Below are 25,533 nucleotides of genomic sequence, written 5' to 3'. Positions count from 1 at the left end.
TGAACTGGAGCACAACCCACTAATAAAAACAATTATGCAGACACTAAATATTATGAAACCAACATCCACAAAAGATCCAATTTTTTATGTTGTCCAAGGGGATTTTGCTACATATCCTTCCACTTTCCACCTCCCCCCTTGACCCTATCTCCTCCCATCTCCTCTGCTACCTCTCTCCTGTTGCCATCTTGCCCACCTCTTTAATCTTTCTATCACATGAGGCACTGTCCCCTCTGCATTCAAGCATGTCCTTGTCTCCTCCATGCTTAATAAGCCCGCTTTTGATACTAGCACTCTCTCCAACTACCGCCCCATCTCTCTCCCCTTGTTTGCTTCCAAACTCCTTGAGTGGATTGTCTACAACTGCCTTAATAACTTTCTTTCCTCCCACTCCCTGCTCATCGCACTTTTTTCTGGCTTCAGTCCTCTCCACTCCTCTGAAACTGCCTTTACAAAAGTCGGCAATGATCTCCTTGCTGCCAAAGCCAAAAGCCACTACACTCTGCTCAAGGTTCTGTTCTGGGACATCTCATAATTTCCCTCTCTACATCCTTTTTAAGGGCTCTATTTATTAACATAATTTTTACTATAATAATGTGAAAAAGGGTGTTTTCACACCCTTTTCACATTATTTTAGTATCGCCTATAGTTATTACAGGGCAATTGGAGTAGAATTCATACAATTGTACTCCAACCCCTAAGTATCACTTATTTTTGGTAATCAGATCATATTTCCCATAATTGTAATGGAAAATTTGATCTTGCCAAAGTTACTACAAATAAATTGTGAAAAAAATACCTAGGGAGGCCCTGTGATAATAATGCCACCTGGAGGTGGCGTTATCCAGGGTCTCCCCTGGTTACCGGACTCCTGCTCCACTCTAACAGGGAGAGATTTTTACTTACCTGATTCCAGGGACCGGTGATCGGGCCTCTGGTGATGTCTCACCTCCGGTCAGCTGGTCTCCCATAGTGCACTGCGGCCCTTATCAGGTGATTGGGTCCCAGTGCAGTATGGGATATCACCTGACCGGATGCAGGGAGGACATCACCGGAGGCCCGGATCATGTAGGTAAGTGCTATTAAGGGATGGGGGGTCGCGGGGGGTCTGCGATCACGGGGGGCGGGGCTTAGCACCAGGGGGGTAGCAGCGGCGGCCGGTTGGCGCATGCGCGAAAATACCGTGACTAGTGTGCGGAGGGGATTCGCAGGGACAGAGCTTTCTCGCAAGCTCTGTCCCTGCAAGGGATTTGTAGTAAAATCCTTGTGATATTGCCTGAATTCAGTCGTTAATATCATACTACAATCTGCATTCAATATGCGGATTGTAGTAAATAGAGCCCTAGGTGAGCTCATTAGCTCACCGACACGCACATCCGTAATGTTTAGCAAGACGGGGAAAACATCGGTACAATCGAGTACCAACAAAGCCTCATGCACAGTTAAGGCAGGTCAGACCTTACTCAGGAATTGCTTACTTCAGCGCACGCTATGAGGCTTCAGGCTGCGTATGGCTAATTTGTCTATGCCCCTGCGATGCCATTGAATATGCACTGGCACGCCTGCGTTTCCCCGACCACCCCCCCCCCCCGTCACCACCCACAAATGGCACTTCCTGTCAATCACTCTGTAATGGGTCTGCGTAGTTACTGCCGAATGCAATGACTGGTTCACGCACTACGATGCATACACATGCGCAGTATGCAACAATCATCTGAATGCGTGGGTATAAGCAACTGTGTTCCAGTTGAATCAAGACCTAAGTCCTGTTTATTCGACAGGATGGCAAAACAGACAGCACACTTGTTCAGCACCAAACAGCAAAACTGTTTCAATTTCTTCTCTTGCCATCATTAGAAGATTTGACACATCTCTCCCACAGAGACTGAACAGAGTACATTTGAATTTTCTACTCTCAACTGACAATGCAGTGAATAAATTAATATAGTAAGTGACGTCACTAAGATGATACAATCTCTCACCGCACAGACCACATTAACCCATACTTACCTACTCTCCCATAACCTGTGGGCAAGTATGTATTTAGCTTTGTAATGAGAGCAGTGATAGGGCTAGTATTGTGACAATGTGCTCACACTCCCCCCAAAAAAAAGAGATCCTAGTCCCCATTATATTACACAAATATTAGTAATTCCCCTTCAGTTCATAGAAGAAAATCTGTAAGGGAAAGAAGTCAGCCACTTTGTTTCTCTCAAGAGAAGCAACTTTGACAATAGCAAACACATCCCACCATTTGACATGCACCCAGTGGCATAACTAGGGGGGGGTCGGCCGGGGCACATGTCCTGGGTGCTGGCAGACCACGGCTCAGGTGTTCCTGCCTGACACGGATCCCACTGCGATGCCAAACATCATCCTCTTCGGATTCTCACGAAAGTTCACGTCCCCGAGACTGGGACTCAGCGCCATTTCACTCCCACGCTCAGCACGCTGCATGCTGCTCTGCTGATATTGATACTAGCTGTGTACAGGGACTCACAAGTGGCTGTGCTGGCAAAGTGATTGTGTAAGGGGGCACACTGCACACTGATGTATGCTGCGCTATACTCTGCTGATTAAGTGGCTATGTCCAGAGACTCACAAGTAGCTGTGCTGGTAAAGTGACTGTATAGGGGGCACACTGCATGCTAATGTATGCTGCGCTATACTCTGCTGATTAAAGTGACTGTGTCCAGACTTACAAGTGGCTGTGCTGGCAAAGTGGCTGTGCATATGGGGCTGTGTATACAAAAAAAAAAGTTTAAAATAATAAACAAAACTTTCAAGAAAGTTAAAAGTTTAAAAAGATATATAAAATATATTTTTTTTTTTTGGTGCTGTACCCCACTGTGTATACAGGCTCCATGACTCCTTGGGCCTTAGCCCTCTGTGTATAAAAGCAGTGTGACTCCTCGGACCTTAGCCCTCTCTGTATACAAGCATCGTAACTCCTTGGGCCTTAGCCCACTGTGTATACAAGCACTGGGACTCCTTGGGCAGTAGCCCTCTGTGTATACAAGCACCGTGACTCCTTGGGCAGTAGCCCACTGTGTATAAAAGCACCGTGACTCCTTGGGCCATAGCCCACTGTGTATACAAGTACTGTGACTCAGCTGGCCGTACTCCACTGGGTGGGTGGGAGGACCCAAGGATAATTCCATATCGCACTACCTTTCATTTATGCCACTGTTGTGTGGCAATGTTTCATAGATGTGCTTTAAACTGCAGTGTCTATGCCGCTGCTCTGTCGCTTTGTAGCCAATAATGGTGAAAACAATATTGTAAGCTAAGAGGTGGTCTAAATTGACTGTAAATGACGTAAATTCATATTATTGAGGTTAATAATACTCTAGGAACAAAAAGAAGGCCAAATTATGTGATTTTAGATTTTTTGGGCAATTTTTGTAAAAAAAATCCAAATCCAGTCACGGCAGGTTTATCAAATCTAAATCCAAAGCCAGATGACGAATCAGAGCCAAATCCAAATCCAGCAAAATTGGTCCGGCACACATCCTTAATTTCAATTAATATCTATAAAATGTAAATATTCTCATCATATTAATTTATAAAATACTAATAACACTACAGAAACACCTACAAACTGCAGAAAGTAAACTTCAGAAACTCTTAAAAATCCAAATTAGCCGTAATGTAATTGTTTAAAAAGATAAAATGTAAAGTCACTTTGCTGTAGGTAAATAGGCTGTTGACACTTTCCATTTGTACAGGGTCTCATTGGTTTCTCTAAAAGGGAACCAGCAGTAGTCCCACATCTGTGCAGGATCCCCATGTCTTTAGTAGCGATACATTGTCCGAATGTCTTGGTGTAAATATTTTCCCTTTTCATCACTTACACTACTCAGGTAGTCAGGGAAAAAGTCTAGTTGGGAATGAAAGAAGTGAATTTTAAGTGACATTCTAAAACCCATATTACTGTAGTTGTCCAATAGTTAATTCACGCTGGACACGTAATTGGTCTTTTCTCTGTTCCCTAAGGATCTGCACACAGCAGCCTTGAAGGAGGACCAAGCAGCCGACTCAATTTCCATCAATTTATCATTAAATATTTAATCTGTAAGCAGTTTCCTTATTTGGGGGACAACAAATATGCCTTATTTTAGCTTTGCTTCAATTAACTTTGGTAAAATTTTCCTTCAGATAACTGAAAGCCTGGCCTTCTTTATTCAGAGCTTTCACGGAACTCTTCATTAGGCCCAACTTAATGTGAAGTGAAGGTAAACTTATTTTATGTGGCTCAACCAATGGAGTGTACTTGACTTTTTTCCTCTCCACAAACATATGTTTCTTTCTACTGGCCACTTTTTTGTGATATGGTGATTTTTAGTGTCTCTACTGTCCCATAAACACAGAATACAGCAGTACTGTCAGGTTGCGGCCAAGGATCGGCCGTTACTCACTGCAGCGCCAGCTTCCCCTGATCCCTCGGGTGGTCAGACGCCAGGTGTGGTGGAGTGTGATGTGCTGAGCATTATACTTAGAGCCATGTGGACATCCATGAGCTGCGCTGTGCCTTGGTTGCTATGGTTGCCATCATGGATACAGCCATGACATTTCACATCACCTAGCTGCCCTTGACCCAATGGTAGCATGGCGTTGGTCAGCTGATGCTGTCCACCAATGACCTGTTAGCTTAGGGTATAAGTCTACGAAGACTTCAATCAGCTGGCTTATCAAAGCCAATGCTTGTAAATTTCTATTGCTGCGTGATTGAGAATCTTTGAATAGGGTCGTCAAAGCTGCTGAGAGAATTATTGGCCAATCTCCTTCAAAGTCAGATGATATTTTCTCTAGGAGGAGTATAGTGAAAGCCGAGAAAATCATTTCTGATCCAAGCCATCCATGTTACTCGCTCTTTACATTGTTGTCTTCCAAGAAAAATTATAGATGTCTTAGGTGCTGAACTAGCAAGTTGCATAACAGTTTTTTTCCTTCTGTAATCGTTAGTCTGAACCTTTAATACTGTGTATTTTTTATTTTTATGTGAGTTGTAAGTGTACTGCATTATAATTTCACTTATGTATTTTTTTAATGTTGTAGTGACAACAATAAATTATTCTATTCTAAATTTCATCTAGGTAGTTACAGGTAGTGCACCATATGCACTTAAAACACCCCTTCTTGCATTGTAAAAACGCTGCAGGTATAGCTTGATGTAATTCGGGAATTATGCAATAATGGAAGTTCTGGGTCAGTGGTTACAAGGGGCCACAACTGTTAGGCCCTTTTGTTAGTATAACCACTTATAGTACTGTGTTGAATTGGTTCACCCAAGGACTACCTATTTTCAATACTTTTGTTTAACGGGTTCCAATATTACATCCCTGGTGCAAGCCAAAGCCTTGGCTTTTGCACTCTTGAGCTCCTTTACCAGATATATGAATTTTACATGAATTTTTCAAAAACTCTATGTCTGATCCTTCATATTTAGAATTGCCAATGATTAGTCTTTTCACCGCCTGTACTCCAGTCTCATGTGGAATACATGTATACAGGCTGGAGATATCGAGTGTGGTTAACATCAGTGACCCTCCACATAGTGTTAAGTTTCCAGAGTAAGGTACTAGAGTTCGTCAACTATATATATATATATATATATATATATATATATATATATATATAGCAGCAGTCCAATAATAGATGATCAGCACTCCATTTAAATGCAATAAACATCTTTATATAATGCAGGGCATGTATCCCATAATCAGTTCCACAAGGCATTAACGTGCAAAATCCGCATAAAGTGCAGTCTCAAAGAATGAAAAAGCAGTTTCCATATCATCATGGCACATAATACTCATCATTCCATGTGTAGATCAGGGTGAGCAGCCCAATGCCTGACAGCCATATCGGTGCACACATGCACCTTCTTCCCGGGGCAGCGTGTTAAACAACAAGCTATCTGTGCTTCATATACATACCTGGCCACCTGTTTACGCTCACAATCATCCTCCAAACGTGCTCACCTCTATAATGCCACCAGCCACCGGAATCTCAATCCAGGCTGCACGTGTCACTGGAAGTGACGTACTCTACAACTTCCTCTGATGGTGGAACGCAAGCTAAGTCCTGCGTTACCAAGCAACCTCAGCCTGATAAACAGGCAATAGCGCACACAGTCCGAAAACCGGAAGTGCTGCACTGTGAGGTCGTAGCCAGCATTGCTAAGCAATGAAATCAGGCATTGTTAACTAACAAATTCACTTTTAGCATAATAAAGCATTAAAACAATTAGAGCATATGATGTCATAGGGAAGGGGGAGAAAGACAGGTGAACAGGCATCATATACTACATACATGCTGCATACTGATATAAAATATAAAAATTATACAACAAATACAATAAAAAAAGAAAAAGCTGACATGAGAAATAACTAATAGAATAGATTATGACAATCGGTGTGCAATGAAATTGTGAAGTGCAGCAAGTAGGTGACAGTACAAAAAGAGTCACACCCAACTCTTTAAGTAACAGAAGAATATACAGATAAATGTAAGTAACCTTCTAGCGCTTTCCCAATAAACAAGTTCACACAGAATAAAAAGGGGAAAAATATAATCACCATATATGATTCAGCTGTATACTGGATTATCCAATTAAATCCATAGATAGCCCTTTGTAATCATTGAAGGAATCTAAAGATTAAATATCACCCCTCTTTATGTACTAGTCAAGTACCATAGGTGTGGGGGGATACAGAGAAAAAAATACAAAAGATAGTGTAGATCAAACTAAACACATACACTTTAATAGTAAAGACTAATTGAGACTAATTGCAGGGACCCACTCTAAAGAGGTTACCTGGATATGGTGGGTAGGCCCATAACCTTGGCCATGATTATGCTAAAATCCTCTATTGATTGCAAAATTTTATTGCATTTATATATTATAAATAATTTGGAGTTGTGCACCTGAGATTTGTCTGTTTCTGTGCCTGCAATTAGTCTCATCAGGTAGCACCTCCCATTATACATATTCAGGGTTGTGCAGTCCAGGAATCTTTCCCATATACTCCATTTAATGTGCTTTATTGCACATCTGAGGGAAAGGAGACTCCCTCATTCTGGATTAGCACCCTTCCTTATTGGTTTTAAAAGCATGTAGTCTGGTAATGTTTATGCACACTGGTATTAGGCACAATTCTAGGTAAGTCCTACAAGTTATATACTGTAGTGCAACTTTGGTTCATTTTTGGGGCGTGGGTCCCCCTGGATTGCTTTGGTTGATCTGTTTCAGGGCACCGCATTATAACACATTTTTCTTGTATAACACATTTTAACCCTTCACTGTTTGTCTATTATACATGTACTTCACCTTTTTATTTTAATTTCTTTATATGCAGCAATGGCTGCTCTTAACTATCTCTTTTACACTGCACTTTTCTTACTATAGCGGTGCCCTGGGGCAGCTTAGCTGGGCCAATTTGGGGGGTCCTGTCCTCTGGATTTGAACCCTAGTATGTTAGGGACCTACCCTGAAGAGGTTACCTGGATATGGTGGGTAGGCCCATAACCTTGGCCATGATTATGCTAAAAACCTGTATTGGCGGCTTTATTATTAACTAATGTGTCAAAATGACCATTGTCTATTTTAATCATCACATCTAAATAATGTATAATTGATAAACTGAATTTCAGAGTTTATCTAATGGTACTATCGATGGAATTCAAATCATTAAAGAAGGCAAGGAGATCCACTTCACCTCCAGTCCATACCACAAAAAGGTTGTCTATAAAACTAACATAAAAGAAACTATACTTAGATAATGGATGTGCTAATATATATTTCAACTCATAATTTTGCATGTATAAATTAGCATACGCCGTGGCCATATTCGAACCCACCGCAGTTCCACCGGCATTGCAAAAAAAATTCATTATAAAATAAAAAATAATTTTTGTGCAAAATAATATGAATCAAGAGCATCAAAAAATCAACAGGTGGACCCTTATAGTGTGGACTGGAGGCAACCGCTTCTCTCACAGCCTCCATCCCCTCCTCATGCGGTATATTAGTATATAAATTTACAACATCGAAAGTAACCAATAAAACGCCACTAGAAGGTATAGATAATGTGTTCAATTTGTTAAAAAAATTAGTCGTATCCTTTAAATAAAAATCTGTCTGCTGTACCACGGGCTGGAGCCAGAAATCCACATACTGTGAAAGACTCTGACACAATGAACCCTGGAGGAAATTATTGGCCTCCCCGGGGGATTGTGTAGAGTCTTGTGGATCTTAGGAAGCACGTAAATTAATGGTATTACTGGAAAGTCTTATTTGAGAAATCTAGCTGTGGGTTCATCCAACCAGCGATTACTCAATCCCAAATTGATCACATTATCATTTCCTTTTTATAGACTAAAGTCAGATCCATTCTCAATTTAACATAATTAGATTCATCTACCAACTGTCTGGAGACCTCATTAATGTAATCAATTCTAAGATCACGATACCCCCGCCCTTATCAGTGGGGCGTATCCTGATCTTCCTGTTGTTCTTCAATGCAATAACAGACTGTCTCTGAATAGGAGTGAGGTTGGAGAAAGAAGTTTTCTGCATGGCAATTAAAGGCATAGCATCCTTTTTCACTAAGGAAATGAATGTGTTAATAAAGGGAACATTAATATTAGGTTCAAAGGTACTTTTAGGTTTAAACTGCCCCAAGTTTTCAATCTGATTATCCTTATTACCAAAGAAGTGTTTTAATTTTAATTGTCGCTGAAATTTATATAGATCCACTTCTATGTCAAACGGTCTTTGCTTATACGTCTGTACAAATGTTAATCCCTTAGATAACACATCCATCTCACTTTCAGTTGGAACATATTTAGACAAGTTAAAAACTATTGTTTATTCTTGCTCCTGCCTCTGTTTTGTGTGATTTTGTTTTTTTGACTTGTTTCTCCTCCCTCCCCTCCTACAAGGTTTCCGTCTAAGGTTTTTTCCAGACCATGCAGGGGTTTAAATGAAGAATTGATCTTGTCTTGTTTCTTATAACTAGTTATTCCTCATTGTATTTTTTATGTAATTTTTGTATTTTATATCATATATTTTATATGCATGCAGCATGTATGTAGTATATGAAGCCTGTTCACCTGTCTTTCTCCCCCTTCCCTATGACATCATGCGTTAAAATTGTGGTAATGCTTTATTATGCTAAAAGTGAATTTGTTAGTTAACAATGCCTGATTGCATTACTTAGCAACGCTGGCTACAACCTCACAGTGCAGCACTTCTGGTTTCGGACTGCGTGCGCTATTGCCTGTTTATCAGGCTGACATTGCTTGGTAATGCAGGACTTAGCTTGCGTTCCACCATCAGAGGAAGTTGTAGAGTACGTCACTTCCAATGACACGTGCAGCCTGGATTGAGATTCCGGTGGCTGGCGGCATTACACAGGTGAGCACATGTTTGAAGGATGATTGTGGGTGTAAACAGGTGGCTAGGTAAGTATATGAAGCACAGATAGCTTGTTGTTTAACACGCTGCCCCGGGAAGAAGGTGCCTGTGTGCACCGAAACGGCTGTCGGGCATTGGGCTGCTCACCCTGATCTACACATGGAATGATAATTATTATGTGCCATGATGATATGGAAACTGCTTTTTCCTTCTTTGAGACTGCACTTTATGCAGATTTTGCACGTTAATGCCTTGTGGAACTGATCATGGGATACATGCCCTGCATTATATAAAGATATTTTTTGCATTTAAATGGTGTGCTGATCGTCTGTTATTGGACTGATGCTATATTTAATTCTTAATGGTCATGCACCCTACCATTGTCACAAGCTTGAGTGTGCAAATTGTTTTGTTTTTTTCAAGTGATTTTAAAACAACTATGGATGCATCAATGGCTGACACTTTTGACCTGATGGGCACTAAGCGCTTTTGTGAAAAGAATATTTCTGAAATATTATTTTCCAACACAGATGTATTGCAATTTGATGTCCAAAGGAAGTCTTTAATGACCTTATTAAATTGAAAAAGAGACATGTAGAATTGTCATTACACGGCTTGCCCCTTTCGCAGTATCATAAGGAGAACTTAATACCACATGGTTTTAGGATAAAAAAACAGCCGAATTTGGGCAGAAACTACAAACAGTTTTGTTGCCAATGGTGCATGATATTAAATCAATGTTCCTTAGATCTCATGATATCAGTCATTCAACAAGTCAATTTAGAGATCAGCTCATTGGAGAAAGAAATTGCTTTGTGTGAGGTTACCGGTTTGGAAACATTTTCTAAAGACAAAGATGTAGAATGGTTGTCTAAATTAGAGATGTCTGTGGCTTCTTTTACAACAGAATTGTTGTCTTTTAAAAAATGAAGTATGAAAATGTATGTGATGATTATAAAGAAGTGAGAGTGTATCAATGGTTACAAGGAAGGGATATAAGATGCCCCTGGAGGACAGGACAAAGTAATAGGAAACAGCGTGCCAATAGAGTATATACTGATCTGGATTCACAGACTTCTTACAGTGATTCAGACAACAGTAATACTAAGGGGCTTTTTTTTAAAAGAAAGAACTCCCCTGCATGGTCTGGAAAAAATCTTAGATGGAAACCTTGTAGGAGGGGAGGGAGGAGAAACAAGTAAAAAAACAAATTTACACCAAACAGAGGCAGGAGTAGGAAGAAACAATAGTTTTTAACTTGTCTAAATATGTTCCAACTGAAAGTGAGATGGATGTGTTATCTAAGGGTTTAACATTTGTACAGATGTATTAGCAAGACCGTTTGACATTGAGCTGGATCTATATAAATTTCAGCGACAATTAAAATAAAAACACTTCTTTGGTAATAAGGATAATCAGATTGAAAACTTGGGGCAGTTTAAACTTAAAAGTACCTTTTGAACCTAATATTAATATTCCCTTTATTGACACATTCATTTCCTTAGTGAAAAAGGATGCTATGCCTTTAATTGCCAAGCAGAAAACTTCTTTCTCCAACCTCACTCCTAGTCAGGGACAGTCTGTTATTGCATTGAAGAACAACAGGGAGATCATGATATGTCCCACTGATAAGGGCGGGGGTATCATGCATTTAGACAGAATTGATTATATCAATGAGGTCTCCAGACAGTTGGTAGATGAATCTAATTATGTTAAATTGAGAATGGATCCGACTTTAGTCTATAAAAAGGAAATTGATAATGTGATCAATTTGGGATTGAGTAATCACTGGTTGGATGAACCCACAGCTAGATTTCTCAAATAAGACTTTCCAGTAATACCATTAATTTACGTGCTTCCTAAGATCCACAAGACTCTACACAATCCCCCGGGGAGGCCGATAATTTCCTCCGGTGTTCATTGTGTCAGGGTCTTTTACAGTATGTGGATTTCTGGCTTCAGCCATTGGTACAGGAGACAGATTTTTAATTAAAGGATATGACTCATTTTTTGAACAAATTGAGCATGTTATCTATACCTTCTAGTGGTGTTTTATTGGTTACTTTTGATGTAAATTTATATACTAATATACTGCATGAAGAGGGGATGGAGGCTGTGAGAAAAGCAGTTGTCTCCAGTCCACACTATAAGGGTCCACCTGCTGATTTTTTGATGCTTTTGATTCATATTATTTTGCACAAAAATAATTTTTTATTTAATAATGAATTTTTTTTGCAACGCCGGGGAACTGAGATGGGTTCGAATATGGCCCCAGCATATGCTAATTTATACATGCAAAATTATGAGTTGAAAAACTGTATATATTAGCACATCCATTGTCTAAGTATATTTTGTTTTATGTTCGTTTTATAGATGACCTTTTTTTGGTGTGGACTGGAGGTGAAGTGGATCTCCTTGCCTTCTTTAATGATTTGAATTCCATTGATAGTACCATTAGATTAACTCTGAATTTCAGTTCATCAATAATACATTATTTAGATGTGATGATTAAAATAGACAATGGTCATTTTGACACATTAGTTTATAATAAAACCACAGACAAAAATACATTACTTGCAGCAGACCGCTTTCACCCCCTTCCATTTAAGAAAGGGCTTCCCTATTCGCAACTTGTCCGGGTTGCCAGAATCACATCGGATAGGTCTAAAATGCCAGTTGAATTGAGAAAAATGGGTGACAAATTTGTCCAGAGGGGATACGCCTCATTAGAAGTAGAAGAGGCGATTAAAAGATGCATGGAGGTAGATCGATCTGCATTATTGAGATCTGATACTAAATTACAATCTGAACGCATCAAATTTCCCACCACATATTCCACCACTATTTTAAAACGTGCTATTTTACGGCATTGGCACATAATACAAGCCAACCCCATTTTGGGAGATTTTTGTAAAGAACCACCGATGTTTTGCTACAGATGCAGTAATAATCTGAAGGACTGTATAACTAGATCTGACGTGAACCAGCAGAAACCCACAAATTAGTTGACAACTGGGAACGGAGTGTTTCATTGTCCAGGGTGTATTAACTGCAGGTTCCTGATTACGGGTGACATCTTTGAAGATCCTTTGACTAAGAGGGTGTACAAAATCAATGTGTGTTCCTGAGGACGGGGTCACCTAACCCCGAAACGTCGAAATAAAAGACACATTGTGTCATCACCATTGAAAGTCTCCTGAGTGCCACTTATCCAGTGAGGTTTATATATATATATATATATATATATATACTGTATATATATATATATGTATGTATATATATATATATATATATATAGCAGTCCAATAATAGACGTTCAGCACACCATTTAAATGCTCCACAGTTGAGTACTTGCACTCCCTGGGCAGAAATTTCCAGGTAGAGGAAGGGTTTCTCTTCCCCTTCTACCACTTGGGAAAAGACTGCTCCCAATCCATACTGAAGGCATCTGTCTGCAATATAAACTGATGTTAGGAGCCTGTAGAACAGGTTCTGCACACAAGGCACGCCTTAAATCCTGCCATGCAGCTTCTGCTGTTCTAGACCATAGAATCTTGTCTGGGGACTGCTTTTGAAGACACTCAGTTAATGGTACTGCCCTAGTGGCAAAATCAGGACTAAATATGTGGTAGTAACCCACTAGGCCAAGGTATGTTCTAAGATGGGATTTACATTTGGGTTTAGGCCATGTGAGAACCACCTCCACCTTACTGGGCTGAGGTTTTACCTGCCTTCTGCCTACAATATATATCCCAAATATTTTGCCTCCACCAATCCAATGGCACACTTCTCAGGATTAGCAGTAAACCCATGCGCCCATAAAGATTGCAACACTGTTTCTACTCTTGGTAGGTATGACTCCCAGTCAGGGCTAAAGATGACTATGTCATCTAGATATGCAGCTGCATATTCCTTGTGAGGTCGCAGCAACCTGTTCATAGCCCTCTGGAAGTTTGCAGGAGCCCCATGCAGACCTAATGGCAGCATTTTATACTGAAACAAACCTTCTGGGGGAGAGAAGGCTGTTTTGGCCTTAGCAGCCTCAGTTAAAGGAATTTGCCAAAACCCTTCTGTGAAATCTAGGCTGGTGAGATACTGACTGTTTGCTAAATTCTCCACCAGCTCGTTCACCCGGGGCATCTGATAGGAATCAAACTGTGACTCTTTATTCAATTTGCGAAAATCATTGCAGAATCTTAAAGCACCTGAAGGCTTAGGCACTAAAACTATGGGATTATTCCATTCGCTATTTGATTCCTCTATGACAACTAGGCTTAGCATTTACTCTACTTCCTGTTTAACTGCTGCCCACTTTGCCTCGGGTATACGGTATGGCAACCACAAAGACTGGGTAAAATCCATCAGTAGCTTTATTGCCCACCACAGGCAGGTACACAGGATATTGCAGTTTCACAGGCAAGATAATAGATAAAGTTCCAAACAGCAATATTTCTTCAGTGGACTCGCAGGTCCAGGAACCCTAACACTAGTCACCCCCAGGCCTATAAGCTGGGCGACTATCTCACCATCAGGCTCAGTTTTCTCAGTGTCTCTGCAGTTCCTAAAACAGCTTCCCACAGGTGTCTCTAATCAGTTGCCTTTCCAGGCACTGATTGAGGCAACACCTGAACTGGACATAAAACACAATCCTAATGTATTTGCTCTGCCAAACCTGGGAGATCTGGATATTACACATTTACTTCATGTGGAATTATGCTGACCCTGTCACAATATATACAGCGGGTAAATTAAGTATTGAACACATTAACATTTTTTTCAGTAAATATATTTGTAATGGGGCTATTGTAATGACATTTTCACCAAATGTCAGCAACAACCCATGTAATCCACACAAGCAAAGAAATCAAACCATAGATGTCCATTAATTAAATTATGTGTAATAATGTGAAATGACACAGGGAAAAAGTATTGAACACGCTTACTGAAATTTATTTAATACTTTGAACAAAAGTCTTTGTTGGTAATGACAGCTTCAAGACGCCTCCTGTATGGAGAAACTAGTCGCATGCATTGCTCAGGTGTGATTTTGGCCTATTCTTCCACACAAACAGTCTTCACATCTTGAAGGTCCCGTGGGCCTCTTCTATGAACTCTGATCTTTAGTTTTTTCCATAGATTTTAAATTGGATTCAAGTCAGGTGATTGACTGGGCCATTCTAGCATCTTTATTTTCTTTCTCTGAAACCAATTGAGAGTGTCCTTGGCTGTGTGTTCGGGATCATTGTCTCGCTGAAATGTCCAGCCTTGTTTCATCTTCAGCATCCTGGTAGATAGCAGCAGATTTTTATCAAGAATGTCTTGGTACATTTTTCCATTCATCCTTCCTTCAATTATATGAAGCATGCCATTACCATGCCGGGCCTGGGTGAAGGGGACGTGGCCAAATTGCAGAAGGCGTGGCCACGCCCCTCCTGGGGATGTGGGATACCCCATGCCTGGGCTGAAACCCAGGGCTATCCTCTGCATCCCTGGCCAGTAAGTGCGGAGTTGATGGGGTTAATAATTATTTCAAAAGTAATATTGTAATTTACAGTGGGACCCCTGCCAGTCTCCGCCGCATGCCTCAGTGATACGTAATTGGCTCACTGCCATCTTGAATTTTAAAAATGGTGCCGCTGTGTCATTTTTAAAATGGAAAGGCCCATGAAGTGGCTCATCGCTGTTGGCTCACCGCTGCCATTTTGATTTTTAAAATGGGATTTGGTGCCAGTGCACGCCCGCTGCTAAACTCTGCATCACTGGCTAGTGGGGTCCGGATCATTAAGGATCCATGCTCGCAGCCATTTCCATTATGGCCACCACCACCGCCACCATGCCTTCCACATCCCTCCACCATACCTGTTGCATCCTGCTGCCGTGTCCACTGCCGCTTCCTGACGACACCGCCGCACCCTCTGCCACCACCGAGTCCCACTGCAATGACCGCCACCGCTGCATCCCATAGTGGATGCAGCGAAAAGGCAGAGATATTGCTACTCCACAGTGAAGGCACATCAGTATACCATGCAGCTACTTGACATGCGCAACAAATTGAAAAGTCCTCTACCTAAAATGGGGCATTTGTGGGCTAATAGTTTAAAAACTGTAACTTTCTCAAACAATTTAACCCCAAAAGGCCCTTCACTCAAACAAGACCTAACTACCAAAACAACCCCAAGTCTTAATTCGTCCTCTACCCAGAGATAGGCCTTCCCAATAATCCCTCATAGACTACAGCAAAAAAGTGACAGTTTTGGCCGTACAGGAAGTGGAAGAAAAAAAACTGACAGTTTAAATTTTAGATTACACCCAATTAGTCATTTATTTTTTTGCACTGAAATTTTGCATGCAGCGCCGAGGGACAGTTCTATGCATTCATGCAAAATTTCAGCTCAGTATGTCCAAAAACTTTTGAGCTGTAGCACCTCACACACCATGCCCCCTCTCCAGAATTCCTTATGGGAGAATTCCATTTATTCGATTCAGGCTTAATGCTATCACACTACTTGCTAGTTCAGGTCCTAGCAGTAAATGTGCATGCACTGGGGAGCAACAGAATAATTTGTGGCATAGTAGTCCATTAGCACACTCAGGGGGGTTTCTGATTACCCAGGAACCCCCCTGACTGACTATACTACAAGCACCATGTTCTTAAGCCCCGCCCCTCGTGGCAAATTGCAGCAATTTGCGGGTCAATATAGGGGAGGCGGAGCCAATAAGATGTGATTCCATTTGAAATTAATTGAGTCATTACATTGAGGTGCCAGCCTAATAGGTCCTGTACCAATCAGATCTGCTGCAAGGTAAGTTTGTTAGTAATGTATATGTGACATATGTGTGTGTATATATGTGTGTAAGTGTAAGGTACAGCATGTGTGACATATGTATGTGTGTGTGTATATATATATATATATATGTGAGTGTGTATGTGTGTATATGTATACATGTGTGTATATCTATATGCATGTGTATGTATGTATGTGTATACACACACATACATATATGTAAATATATATATATATATATATATGTACTGTATATACAGTATATATATATGTACTGTATATATGTGTGTATGTATTTATATATATATATATATATATATATATATATATATATATATAGAATCCACCCCGTAAAGATCCTGCACTTACCCCTGGTAGCCCATAGATTTCTGCTATGATCCCCCCATAGTACATCTGGGGGATCCTTAATATGTGTGTGTATCCCCCCAAAAAATCTGTTTTTGTGGAATATCACACAAATATGTAATGATAAATAAACCCCTAAGTACCAAGATGCCTCTTTTCATGATCCTGGCAATGTAGCAGATAATTCCCGATACATTAATTCCTCGCCAATTCTCCCATTTCCATACCATAAACATATTTTGTTTTTTATTAAAAAATGAAAGCCCCTCTGGAACTGATTCAACATCACAAATACAGTTGTGTCTTCACACACCTTTCCTTTTTAGCTTTAAAAGACACTTCACCACGTGTACCAATTGGATGGATTCCAATTTTTTTCCTGCAAAAGAATTTATGCAAAGTAGCAGATTAAAGCATGTGTTAAGATAAATCATAAGGCATGGCTAAATCGCAGAGTCTGTGGTTCACAAAATTGGGCTACATGACTTGATTTTAGGAAAGGTGTATGTGGACACATCTGTAAGCACTACTGAGATAGTATTTAGACATTGCAACATCTGGTCAGTGGGTTAGAGCTATCTTTTATACCCTGAAGAAATCACATCACTTGAGTAACCTTCTCAAGTCACCCTATATTTTAATCTTTAAACTATGGCAGCAAATTGTAGCAAAACAAAATTGCCAGGCAAAATGTTGAAAATAACTTGCACACATTACATATAAGCTGCCTTATTGTCAGTTAACATTGCTTGCACCAGATTCACTGACTATATATGGATGGTCAGACATTTCCTTAAACTTAACATAGCTAATCTATTATTGTGTCATGGCTAAAACACCACCCTTTCCTCCACTCACAACATTTCACTTTCCACTATCCCCAAGTCTGCTCTCTGGGAGTCATCAATGATTTCACCCAATCACCCCCATACACACATGAACAAACACGCACACACACACACACACATTTAGTCCTCCTACCACTTTAATTTCCATATTAACTCCAAAATCAGACCATTTATCACACTGGAAGCCACTAAAACCCTTATTCATGCTCTCAGCATCTTTCACCTGGATTACTGTAACCTACTCCTCTCTGGCATACCTCATTCACTCAGCTGCCTCCATGTTTCTTACAGAATCAAGTTCCAACTGCTATTAAACACCTACAAAGCCCTCAACCACCTTTATCCTTCCTACAACTCCTACCTACACTCCCACTACCTACATCACGCTGCCAATTCCCTCTTCATCTCCCCATCTCTGATATCCTCCCACTGTCATCTTCAGAATTCACCCCATGATGCACCCTCACCTTCTGGAATTCCTTGTCATAATCAATCAAACTTCCATCTAGACTCGCAAACTTCAAGTGTGCCCTTACGACCATTCTCTTCACTCATGTCTACAACCCTTCTCCTTTACTCCCCAGTCTCTGCATCCACAGCTCTGTCACCTCACCCTATTTGTATCCTACTATATTCCCTTTAGAATGTAAGCTATTATGAGCATGACACTCTGCCCTTTGTATTCTCTAGGTAATTATATTTCAGTACTGTAATTGTATATTAGTAAAGTTACTGTACACATTTGCCTTTCCTAAGGTGGGTACACACCAGAAAGATATATCTGCAGATCGAGTGATATATCTTTAGATGATGGTTGTTCATACACACTGAACGGCCATCATTCATATGGCAGCCACGGGTCACACTGGCAGGGAGGCGGGGCGGACCCTGCCGCTGTGTGTGTATGGGTGGTCTGCAAACATATCTGTCCATCGGCTGTGCAGCACAGACAATGCAATATGTCTGTGAATTACGCAGTTCACAGGCATATTGTCCGTACACACTGGCCATCAGCCAGCAGATATATTGGCCGATCAATTGGTTGGCTAGTGTGTACCCAGCATTACTACTGTATTTTCCCATGTAAATTGCTACATTTTTCACCTCTATGTATATCACTACAGAACCTACAGACACCAAATAAATAAAAGATAATAATAATAATAATAATAATAATAATAATAATAATAATAATAAATGCTACTGCATAATAAAAAAATAAGCTTTTACCCTGTAATATGGTGGTTTCAGGTGTAATAAAAGACTTCCCAATGTGTTCTAAACACAGACAAGATTTTCTTAGCTGATGCAGCATTATTAGTCTTCTCCCATTATGCATAACTTGTTTTATAAGTTACATAGTTCCAATACAAACAAAGTGCTTATTAATAACATAATGATATTTTTTATTTTTATAGAATCTACACTGGAATTCATTTTATTGCCTACAACCAGAAGAAGAAAAAACAATCAGGTTGGTTAATCATATATATGAAAGCCTTTTCTTTCTTTAAGATCAATGAGTTTCATGTATGCAAAATATTTTTCTTCATAAATATAATTTTCAGTCACTGACCGTTCATTTTATTATGAATACATTTTGAATTACATAGTTATCATCAAAATGTTTAACAATTCTGTTTCCTCTTGAATACAAGACAAGAATAAATGAACTGTATTATGCAGTTTACAATTTAGGTTTTAGTATATAACATATACACTGAAGAACATAAACAGATTAACATATGAAAATAATCTAAAAACAAATAATTAAATGTTTAAAATGTTATTTTTGTTATATAATTTCTATGTATCACAAATAATTCCAACCAACAATAATTTTTTACAGCGTACTGAGTACAAGTACCATTATTGAAACAAATCTACATTCTGTTTGCCAATATAATACCAAAATCTGTTTTTCTTTAAATGACATAAGCAGGCAATCACAATAGATATTAGAAAGTATAATTAGCCACAGAGATCACTAATGTAAGGTAGCTAACACTTACAGTGCCCTAGGCAGCAACCCCCCTTGAATGCAGAAATTTCTACTCCTCAATAGGAGTGTGGTACATGGCTGTGACATAAAGTGCCACACTCCCAGCACATCACAGACATAGAGGGGCAGCAGCTGACAGCCCCAAAGTTAAGAAGCTGTTGTATGCATCTCTACATATTCCAATGTTCCAATGTTTGATCACTCTAAGCAATATTACAGATGCAAAACATGTCTGTGTTATCCTCCCACTTGCTCACATCCTAGCTTTTGTAGCTATATTGAATTATAAATAAGATATTAAGCAATACTGTCTTCTTTCCAGGATTCAATGCAATCTTAGTGGGGTTGTTTTTATTCCTTATAAAACCAGACAATGACATGTGCATTAGAGTTTCTTTGTCATATGATTTCTTTCTCATTAAACAAATGCATACATGCAGCATGTGTTTGGTGCCTCGTGGCTTGTGAGTTTTAGCATAACTGCTCATTTTCTACAGACCCATATTAGAGATTTGCTTTCCTAGATTGTCCAGATGCCGATTCTGGAAGCCATATAAATTCTGTTAAGAAGCTTTGCTTGTGTCTTCTGAGGAAGAAACCAGTTTAGCAAATACAAGTATCACATAAAACACTTATAATTGTGGACCAGCACCGCTGCCTTTTCCATTTATGGGCAAACCACATGTGGATTCATTAGGAAGTGGAGTTTTAGGCTACTTTCAGCTATATTTTGACAACCACTTAGTACAGCGAATACCCGAGGAAACCAATCAGTATGTTGAGCTAAGCAGTCATGGTGAAGCATCACACCAAGTAATGATTGGGTCCCTGACAAAATGCTGATATTCTTCTATTAGTGCGCCAAGATTTGGTTCTTGCACCTTCTACATGCAGTTGCTAAACAGCAAAATTTTAATTTTTTGGGCAACAGACAGCATCTTCTGCATGTCCCTATCATTTTTAATAAAAATTCAGCACCACCAAGTTGATTGTATGAGCAAAACATGAGAGATGCTGGAATTCACCCAGCTGTAATGCTCCCAAAATGTATGTGGCATTATCAGAATTGACAAATCCTGAGGAGAGTCCAAGCAGAGTAAGCCATTTTGCTATGACATACCTTAGTTTTTCTAAGAGGTTGTCAGCAGTACGCCTCTTAGTGAAACCAGTGATACACAGAGTAGCCTGCCTCTGAATGAGCTGACATTGTTAGATACTGCTGCTAAAGATGAATCACCATCCCAGTGGGCTGTCACAGTCATGACATTTTTAGTTTGCCCAGTATCACTTGTCCATGTTTCTGTGGTTATGTGGACAGTGAGTACAATGGCATTTTGTAGGTCAAAAATTAGGTTTTATTTAACATCTTGGTACAGGCGAGGATAGCTTTTCTGGTAAGATGGAATCGAGATGAAATTTGGTAGCAGGGACATAGGACCTCAATTAACTGTCTGAGACCAGATGTATTAATAGCAGATATTGGAAAAGATCGAATACTAGCATAGCTTTCATGATTTCAGTGATCCACTGGGCAACTGGGTGACAGCTGTCAAACTTGCTTCCTCTTGCAAAGGATTGTTTAACACTCAACTGTTTTTTGAAACCTTCTACTAGTATTCTTGATCACCTTCTGGGATGTAGATCCACCCCCAACAGCAGCAGCAAAAGGCCTAGCACGCAAGGATTTTTCTAAGAAATCCTGTATAGGGAAGGGCTCGGTTAACCTTAGTAAATTAGATGCAGGATTAGCTCCAATTATTAATGAGGAGATTGATAATGAAGGTGTTGGTGGTGGAGATTGCAGGTGCTGGGATCTAGCCAAGATGGGAGCTAACTGACTCTGGGCTGCTTGTTGTTATTACTTTAGCAGAATTTTCAGACATTGCAAAACTTTTGCTCTGCAAATGACGTAAGAGTGAAGAGGTTCCTAGATGTTTAACATCCCTACCTATACTTACTTTGGCTTTACAAGCTGTCAAGATTTGGGTAAAAGTAATTACACACAAAAGAGGTGGATGCTTTGGTCTTATGCCCAAGCATTACAATGGCCTTATTATTATTACAGGCTAGAATTGCTTGCACTGGTGCCTGACTTACAGATGTGTCCACATACACCTTTCCTAAAATCTAACCATTTGGCCAAATTTGCCATGCCATGGACTCTGTGACTTAGACATGCCTTGTGGCCAGCTACACAAATATCTCCCTCATCCTGTTGCACTTCCTCAGTAGCATCCTCAAATTCTATGTCAGCATCTTCACTCATGCAGCTCGTCCCCACATTGGCACAGGGTGCAAAAATCACAGGAGACTTCTCTACGTTTCTTTTATCAGAAAGGTCAGGCTCACACATAGCACTCGTGGACACCCTTAGACTCTGAACACACAGTGATTATTTTCAGCACTGATTTTCCTTTTTGAATTTTTTGGACACCTCTTCTAGACCCTGGAGTGAGAATATCTTGCATCAGCATGTGAGGCAGAAGAAGATGCCTGACTGACAGCAGTTGCAGAACCAACACAAATAAAGGCCAAGACCTGAGCAATTCCGTGCCACTGCCTGTGGTGTATTGCATGTTGGCAATTTATGTTTTTCTGCAGGAAACTTTACCTTTATTAAAGTTTCTTCAACAATGTAAAATATTGTTTTGATTTCAGATGCCCTGACTTAAACCCTCTATGCCCTTGAGCATCAGTTTTCGTAGATGATGAAGGACTAGTATCAACATGACTTGTGGCAGCAGCTGCAGCTCTAGTACTTGGTTGCTGCTCCTGCTGATTTATCATCATGATCCATATCGCCGCCTGAAGTTTTTGAACACACACACCAAAAGAGAAAAAAAAGAGAAAAGTGACAACTGCCCACCAACTGCGAGTGAAGCACTGTGCAGAAAGATATTATTTATGCCGGTGCCCCTTGACCTACTGACTTACAGACTGTATCACAGACTGAAATTTTTTGAATACACTAATTTTTTTCTTTCTAGAAATTAACAGTAAACTACAGATGTATCCTCATACACCTTTCCTTTTTTTCTTCATTTGGCACAAGATGCCGTCACGGCTAAGATGCATCATGTCGAGTAGCAATTAATTAGATCCCACTTTTTTTTTCCTGCAAAAGTATTTATGTAAAGTATCAGATTAAAGCAGAAGTACTCACCAACTGCAACGGACTGCACAGATAATATTAAGGTGGTAGCCCTTGACCTACTGACTGTTATTGTTACATTTTCTTAACACAGTATTATGGCCTGAAGTTTTTTGAACACACACTGTTTTTTTTTTAAATACCACACACAAGTAATAATATATAATATAGATATTTCTGAACTATAAACAATAATAAAAACAATGATTATCAAAAAACTAGCTTGGCCAATATTTTCTCTAATCCTGGGAGTCAGGGACATGTGGTTGCCACTGCCAATCAAAAATTGTCACTTTGAACTTTAAGTTGAACTTGAGAAGTTTTTAATTTGAACTTAAACTTCCTCCGCAGCTCTGCAGTGCGACACCTCCAGTGGTCCTGTGACAAATGGTACCCATATCACCACGAGAGCAACTTTTACCGGATCCAAAGCACGCGGGATCCGACGCCAGGAAGATGGCATTTTGTCTATTTTAGGAATTCGAAAATGGCGAAAAGATCTGAGGCGTGACTCGGATCCGCTCAGATCAGGTAAGTTCGGGTGGGTTTTGTTTCCTGGAACCCCAAACCGCTCATCCCTAATAAATTCTAAATAGTTTAAAAGTGTTTGAAGACTTAATTAATTCCTAAAATATAATGAGGATGAGGAGAGAGCCGCTTTTGCAATCTGTGCAGTGTTTTTCTTATCTTGCATTTGTGCTGCAAAATGCAACATCTTTCTCAGTATGTATTTTAGGTTTGTGTTTGCCTCCTATTCTGAATGACGTCCCGTATGTCACTATAATCAGACACCAACATGCTCATTTAATTACTATCAGTAATTATATATATTATGCTATGAGCTGCAGGTTTTTTGGTATTATATTGGTATTATAGTTGCTATAAGTCTACTATTAATAACTGCATTTATAGCTGTTAAATTTCCATGTTATATTTTATTGATATACATTATATTTTTCTTTGTGCTTTTTCAGATTCAAATACTGAGAGTCACAATCAAATAAGTGAGATCACCTTTGAAAATACAAATGCACAAGAATCAGCTATATGACATTTTTAAATATAATTTGAAATAAAATGAAACCCAAAACATTCTTGGTTTAGTAAAATAATTAAAACTATACTCCAGGGTTTCATTCATCTATTTATTATTCAGTATTCTGTCGCTTCTCTGTATTACTATAACACTCTGCATTATCTAATTCACAATATTTAAAATGATTTTTGTTTTAAATGTACAGTATTGTTAACCACGTCTTCTCCATGATGAGTAATTCTCTTATAAGACTACTAAAGTAGGATGTCATTTTCTGGCTGTAATCTTAACACTAAATTATAATTTTATCTGTAAGGAAATGTGTGCACAACTTGGTGATTTTAGCAGCGTTGTGTACACTACACACCAGCGAAACTTAACCAGCTTGTGTAGTTTATTGCATACAGACGTACTTACTGTTGCACTGGTTGTCCATGGGGATGGAGTTGTTATCCTGACAATCAAGATGCCGACGGACACAATATATTCAGTGATATTTCAACTGTCAGAATCCTGACATGTTGCAGTGAGTATTAGTGTCAGGGGAAGACTTAGGGTAGGGCACTGAGGGGAGGGTTAGGGTTAGGCTGCATGATGGGAGGGTTAGGCTGCAGGAGGAGTGAGTTAGGGTTAAGGGGAGGGCTGGGTTATAATACTTACAAATGTGTCGGAATTCTGACTGTTGGGATGCCACTGCCGGTATTCTGACCATCGGGAGTCCGTACCCAACCCACACAGGTGCATGAAATGGAGTGGGAAACGGCAGTTCACCAGTCGGTGACTGTCTCAGGCATTGCAGTCTCAGTGCATGCGCTGGAACAGCAGTCATATGTGGGTAGATATTTTAAGTCACAGGAGCTAAGGGGAGGACTAGCTGTCCACTGTATCACTCATAAACAGTAAACAAGTTTATGCTACACATGCGCAGTTATAATACCAGTGGCTTGGTAAGTGAACAGAAGTGTCCCTTGAGGAGCCATGTTGTTGGAGACTGCATAGTAGTTCACTCTACTTTTAACAGTATCTACTTATATGCGTGTACACGTGTTCACGATCTTTCCAAAAATATAATTAAAAAGGCAATAGCGCAGCAGGGCAAAGTAGTTGGAAAGGGTGCAGGGTGTGGGTCCATGTGAGACTGCACCCCCTTAAGGTCCACTTGGGTCTTAAGCTGAAATTTATAAAGAGCCTATTGTATGCTACCACAGGAGGCATGACCAGCATGATGGAGGGAGTGGTCTGTGCCATGGGATGTGACCAGCAACATGGAGGACCTAGCTTCAACCACCTCCATCTCCCTCTCACCACCTGTTATAAAGAAAAACACAAATTAGGGTTTATTAATAAAATGTTACTACTTTTACTGCTTTTACCTCATGAGGACTAATATTTTATTGCACTTATCACATGCATACCAACATGTAAACTGTGGTTACACTTTTACGGAGATGCTCCTAGATCAATTATTATTAATTATAAGTGTATGTTTTATATATTTATTGTACTCTTAATGTAAAATTTGTGATTGTATGCTTCATATCTTACTGTATTTACTAATTTAGTATTCACAATTTACAAATAAATGTATACGTATGCAGATGCCTCTTTTTTGCTTTTTTTTGTGTATATATATATATATATATATATATATATATATATAATGGAAATGATGAAGGAACAGCACCCTCAGTGTACCAGTTCTTTTTAGATACTTTGCAACAAACTCTTCACAGAGAGCCCATATGATCTTTAGAAGACGTCCTGACGGGATACCCATAAATGGAGTCCCAGGAGATAAATCTCAAAAAAAGAAAATGAAGAAAAACATAGTGTAGCCTGATAATATATAATCTGTATAATACATAAGACTGTGCTAATTGCACAGCAATGATGTGATCATGCAAATACACACAGAGGTGTCAGA

The 25,533-nt window shown here is 39.7% G+C and overlaps 1 protein-coding gene across 2 annotated transcripts in view; it reads left to right on the top strand.

Annotated features, from left to right (window-relative positions):
• Nucleotides 1-25,150, top strand: part of LOC148523927 (chitin synthase chs-2-like) — a 196,061-nt gene extending 170,911 nt beyond the window's left edge. The window contains exons 15-17 of one of the 2 annotated variants that reach the window (XM_088472538.1): nt 18,839-18,894; nt 22,925-23,104; nt 23,548-25,150. In XM_088472538.1, coding sequence (XP_088328664.1) covers nt 18,839-18,894; nt 22,925-23,104; nt 23,548-23,624 — 313 coding nt within the window. In that variant the 3' untranslated portion in view covers nt 23,625-25,150. The remainder of the gene's footprint in view (nt 1-18,838; nt 18,895-22,924; nt 23,105-23,547) is intronic. The other variant, XM_088472539.1, reaches the window with a different exon arrangement.
• Nucleotides 25,151-25,533: the final 383 nt, after the last annotated feature.

The sequence above is a fragment of the Taudactylus pleione genome, unplaced genomic scaffold, assembly GCF_031769625.1.
Source record: "Taudactylus pleione unplaced genomic scaffold, aTauple2 ptg000125l, whole genome shotgun sequence".
Lineage (NCBI taxonomy): Eukaryota > Metazoa > Chordata > Amphibia > Anura > Myobatrachidae > Taudactylus > Taudactylus pleione.
The sequence above is the reverse complement of the archived record's forward strand: the minus strand, read 5'-3'. Positions and strand labels throughout refer to the sequence as shown.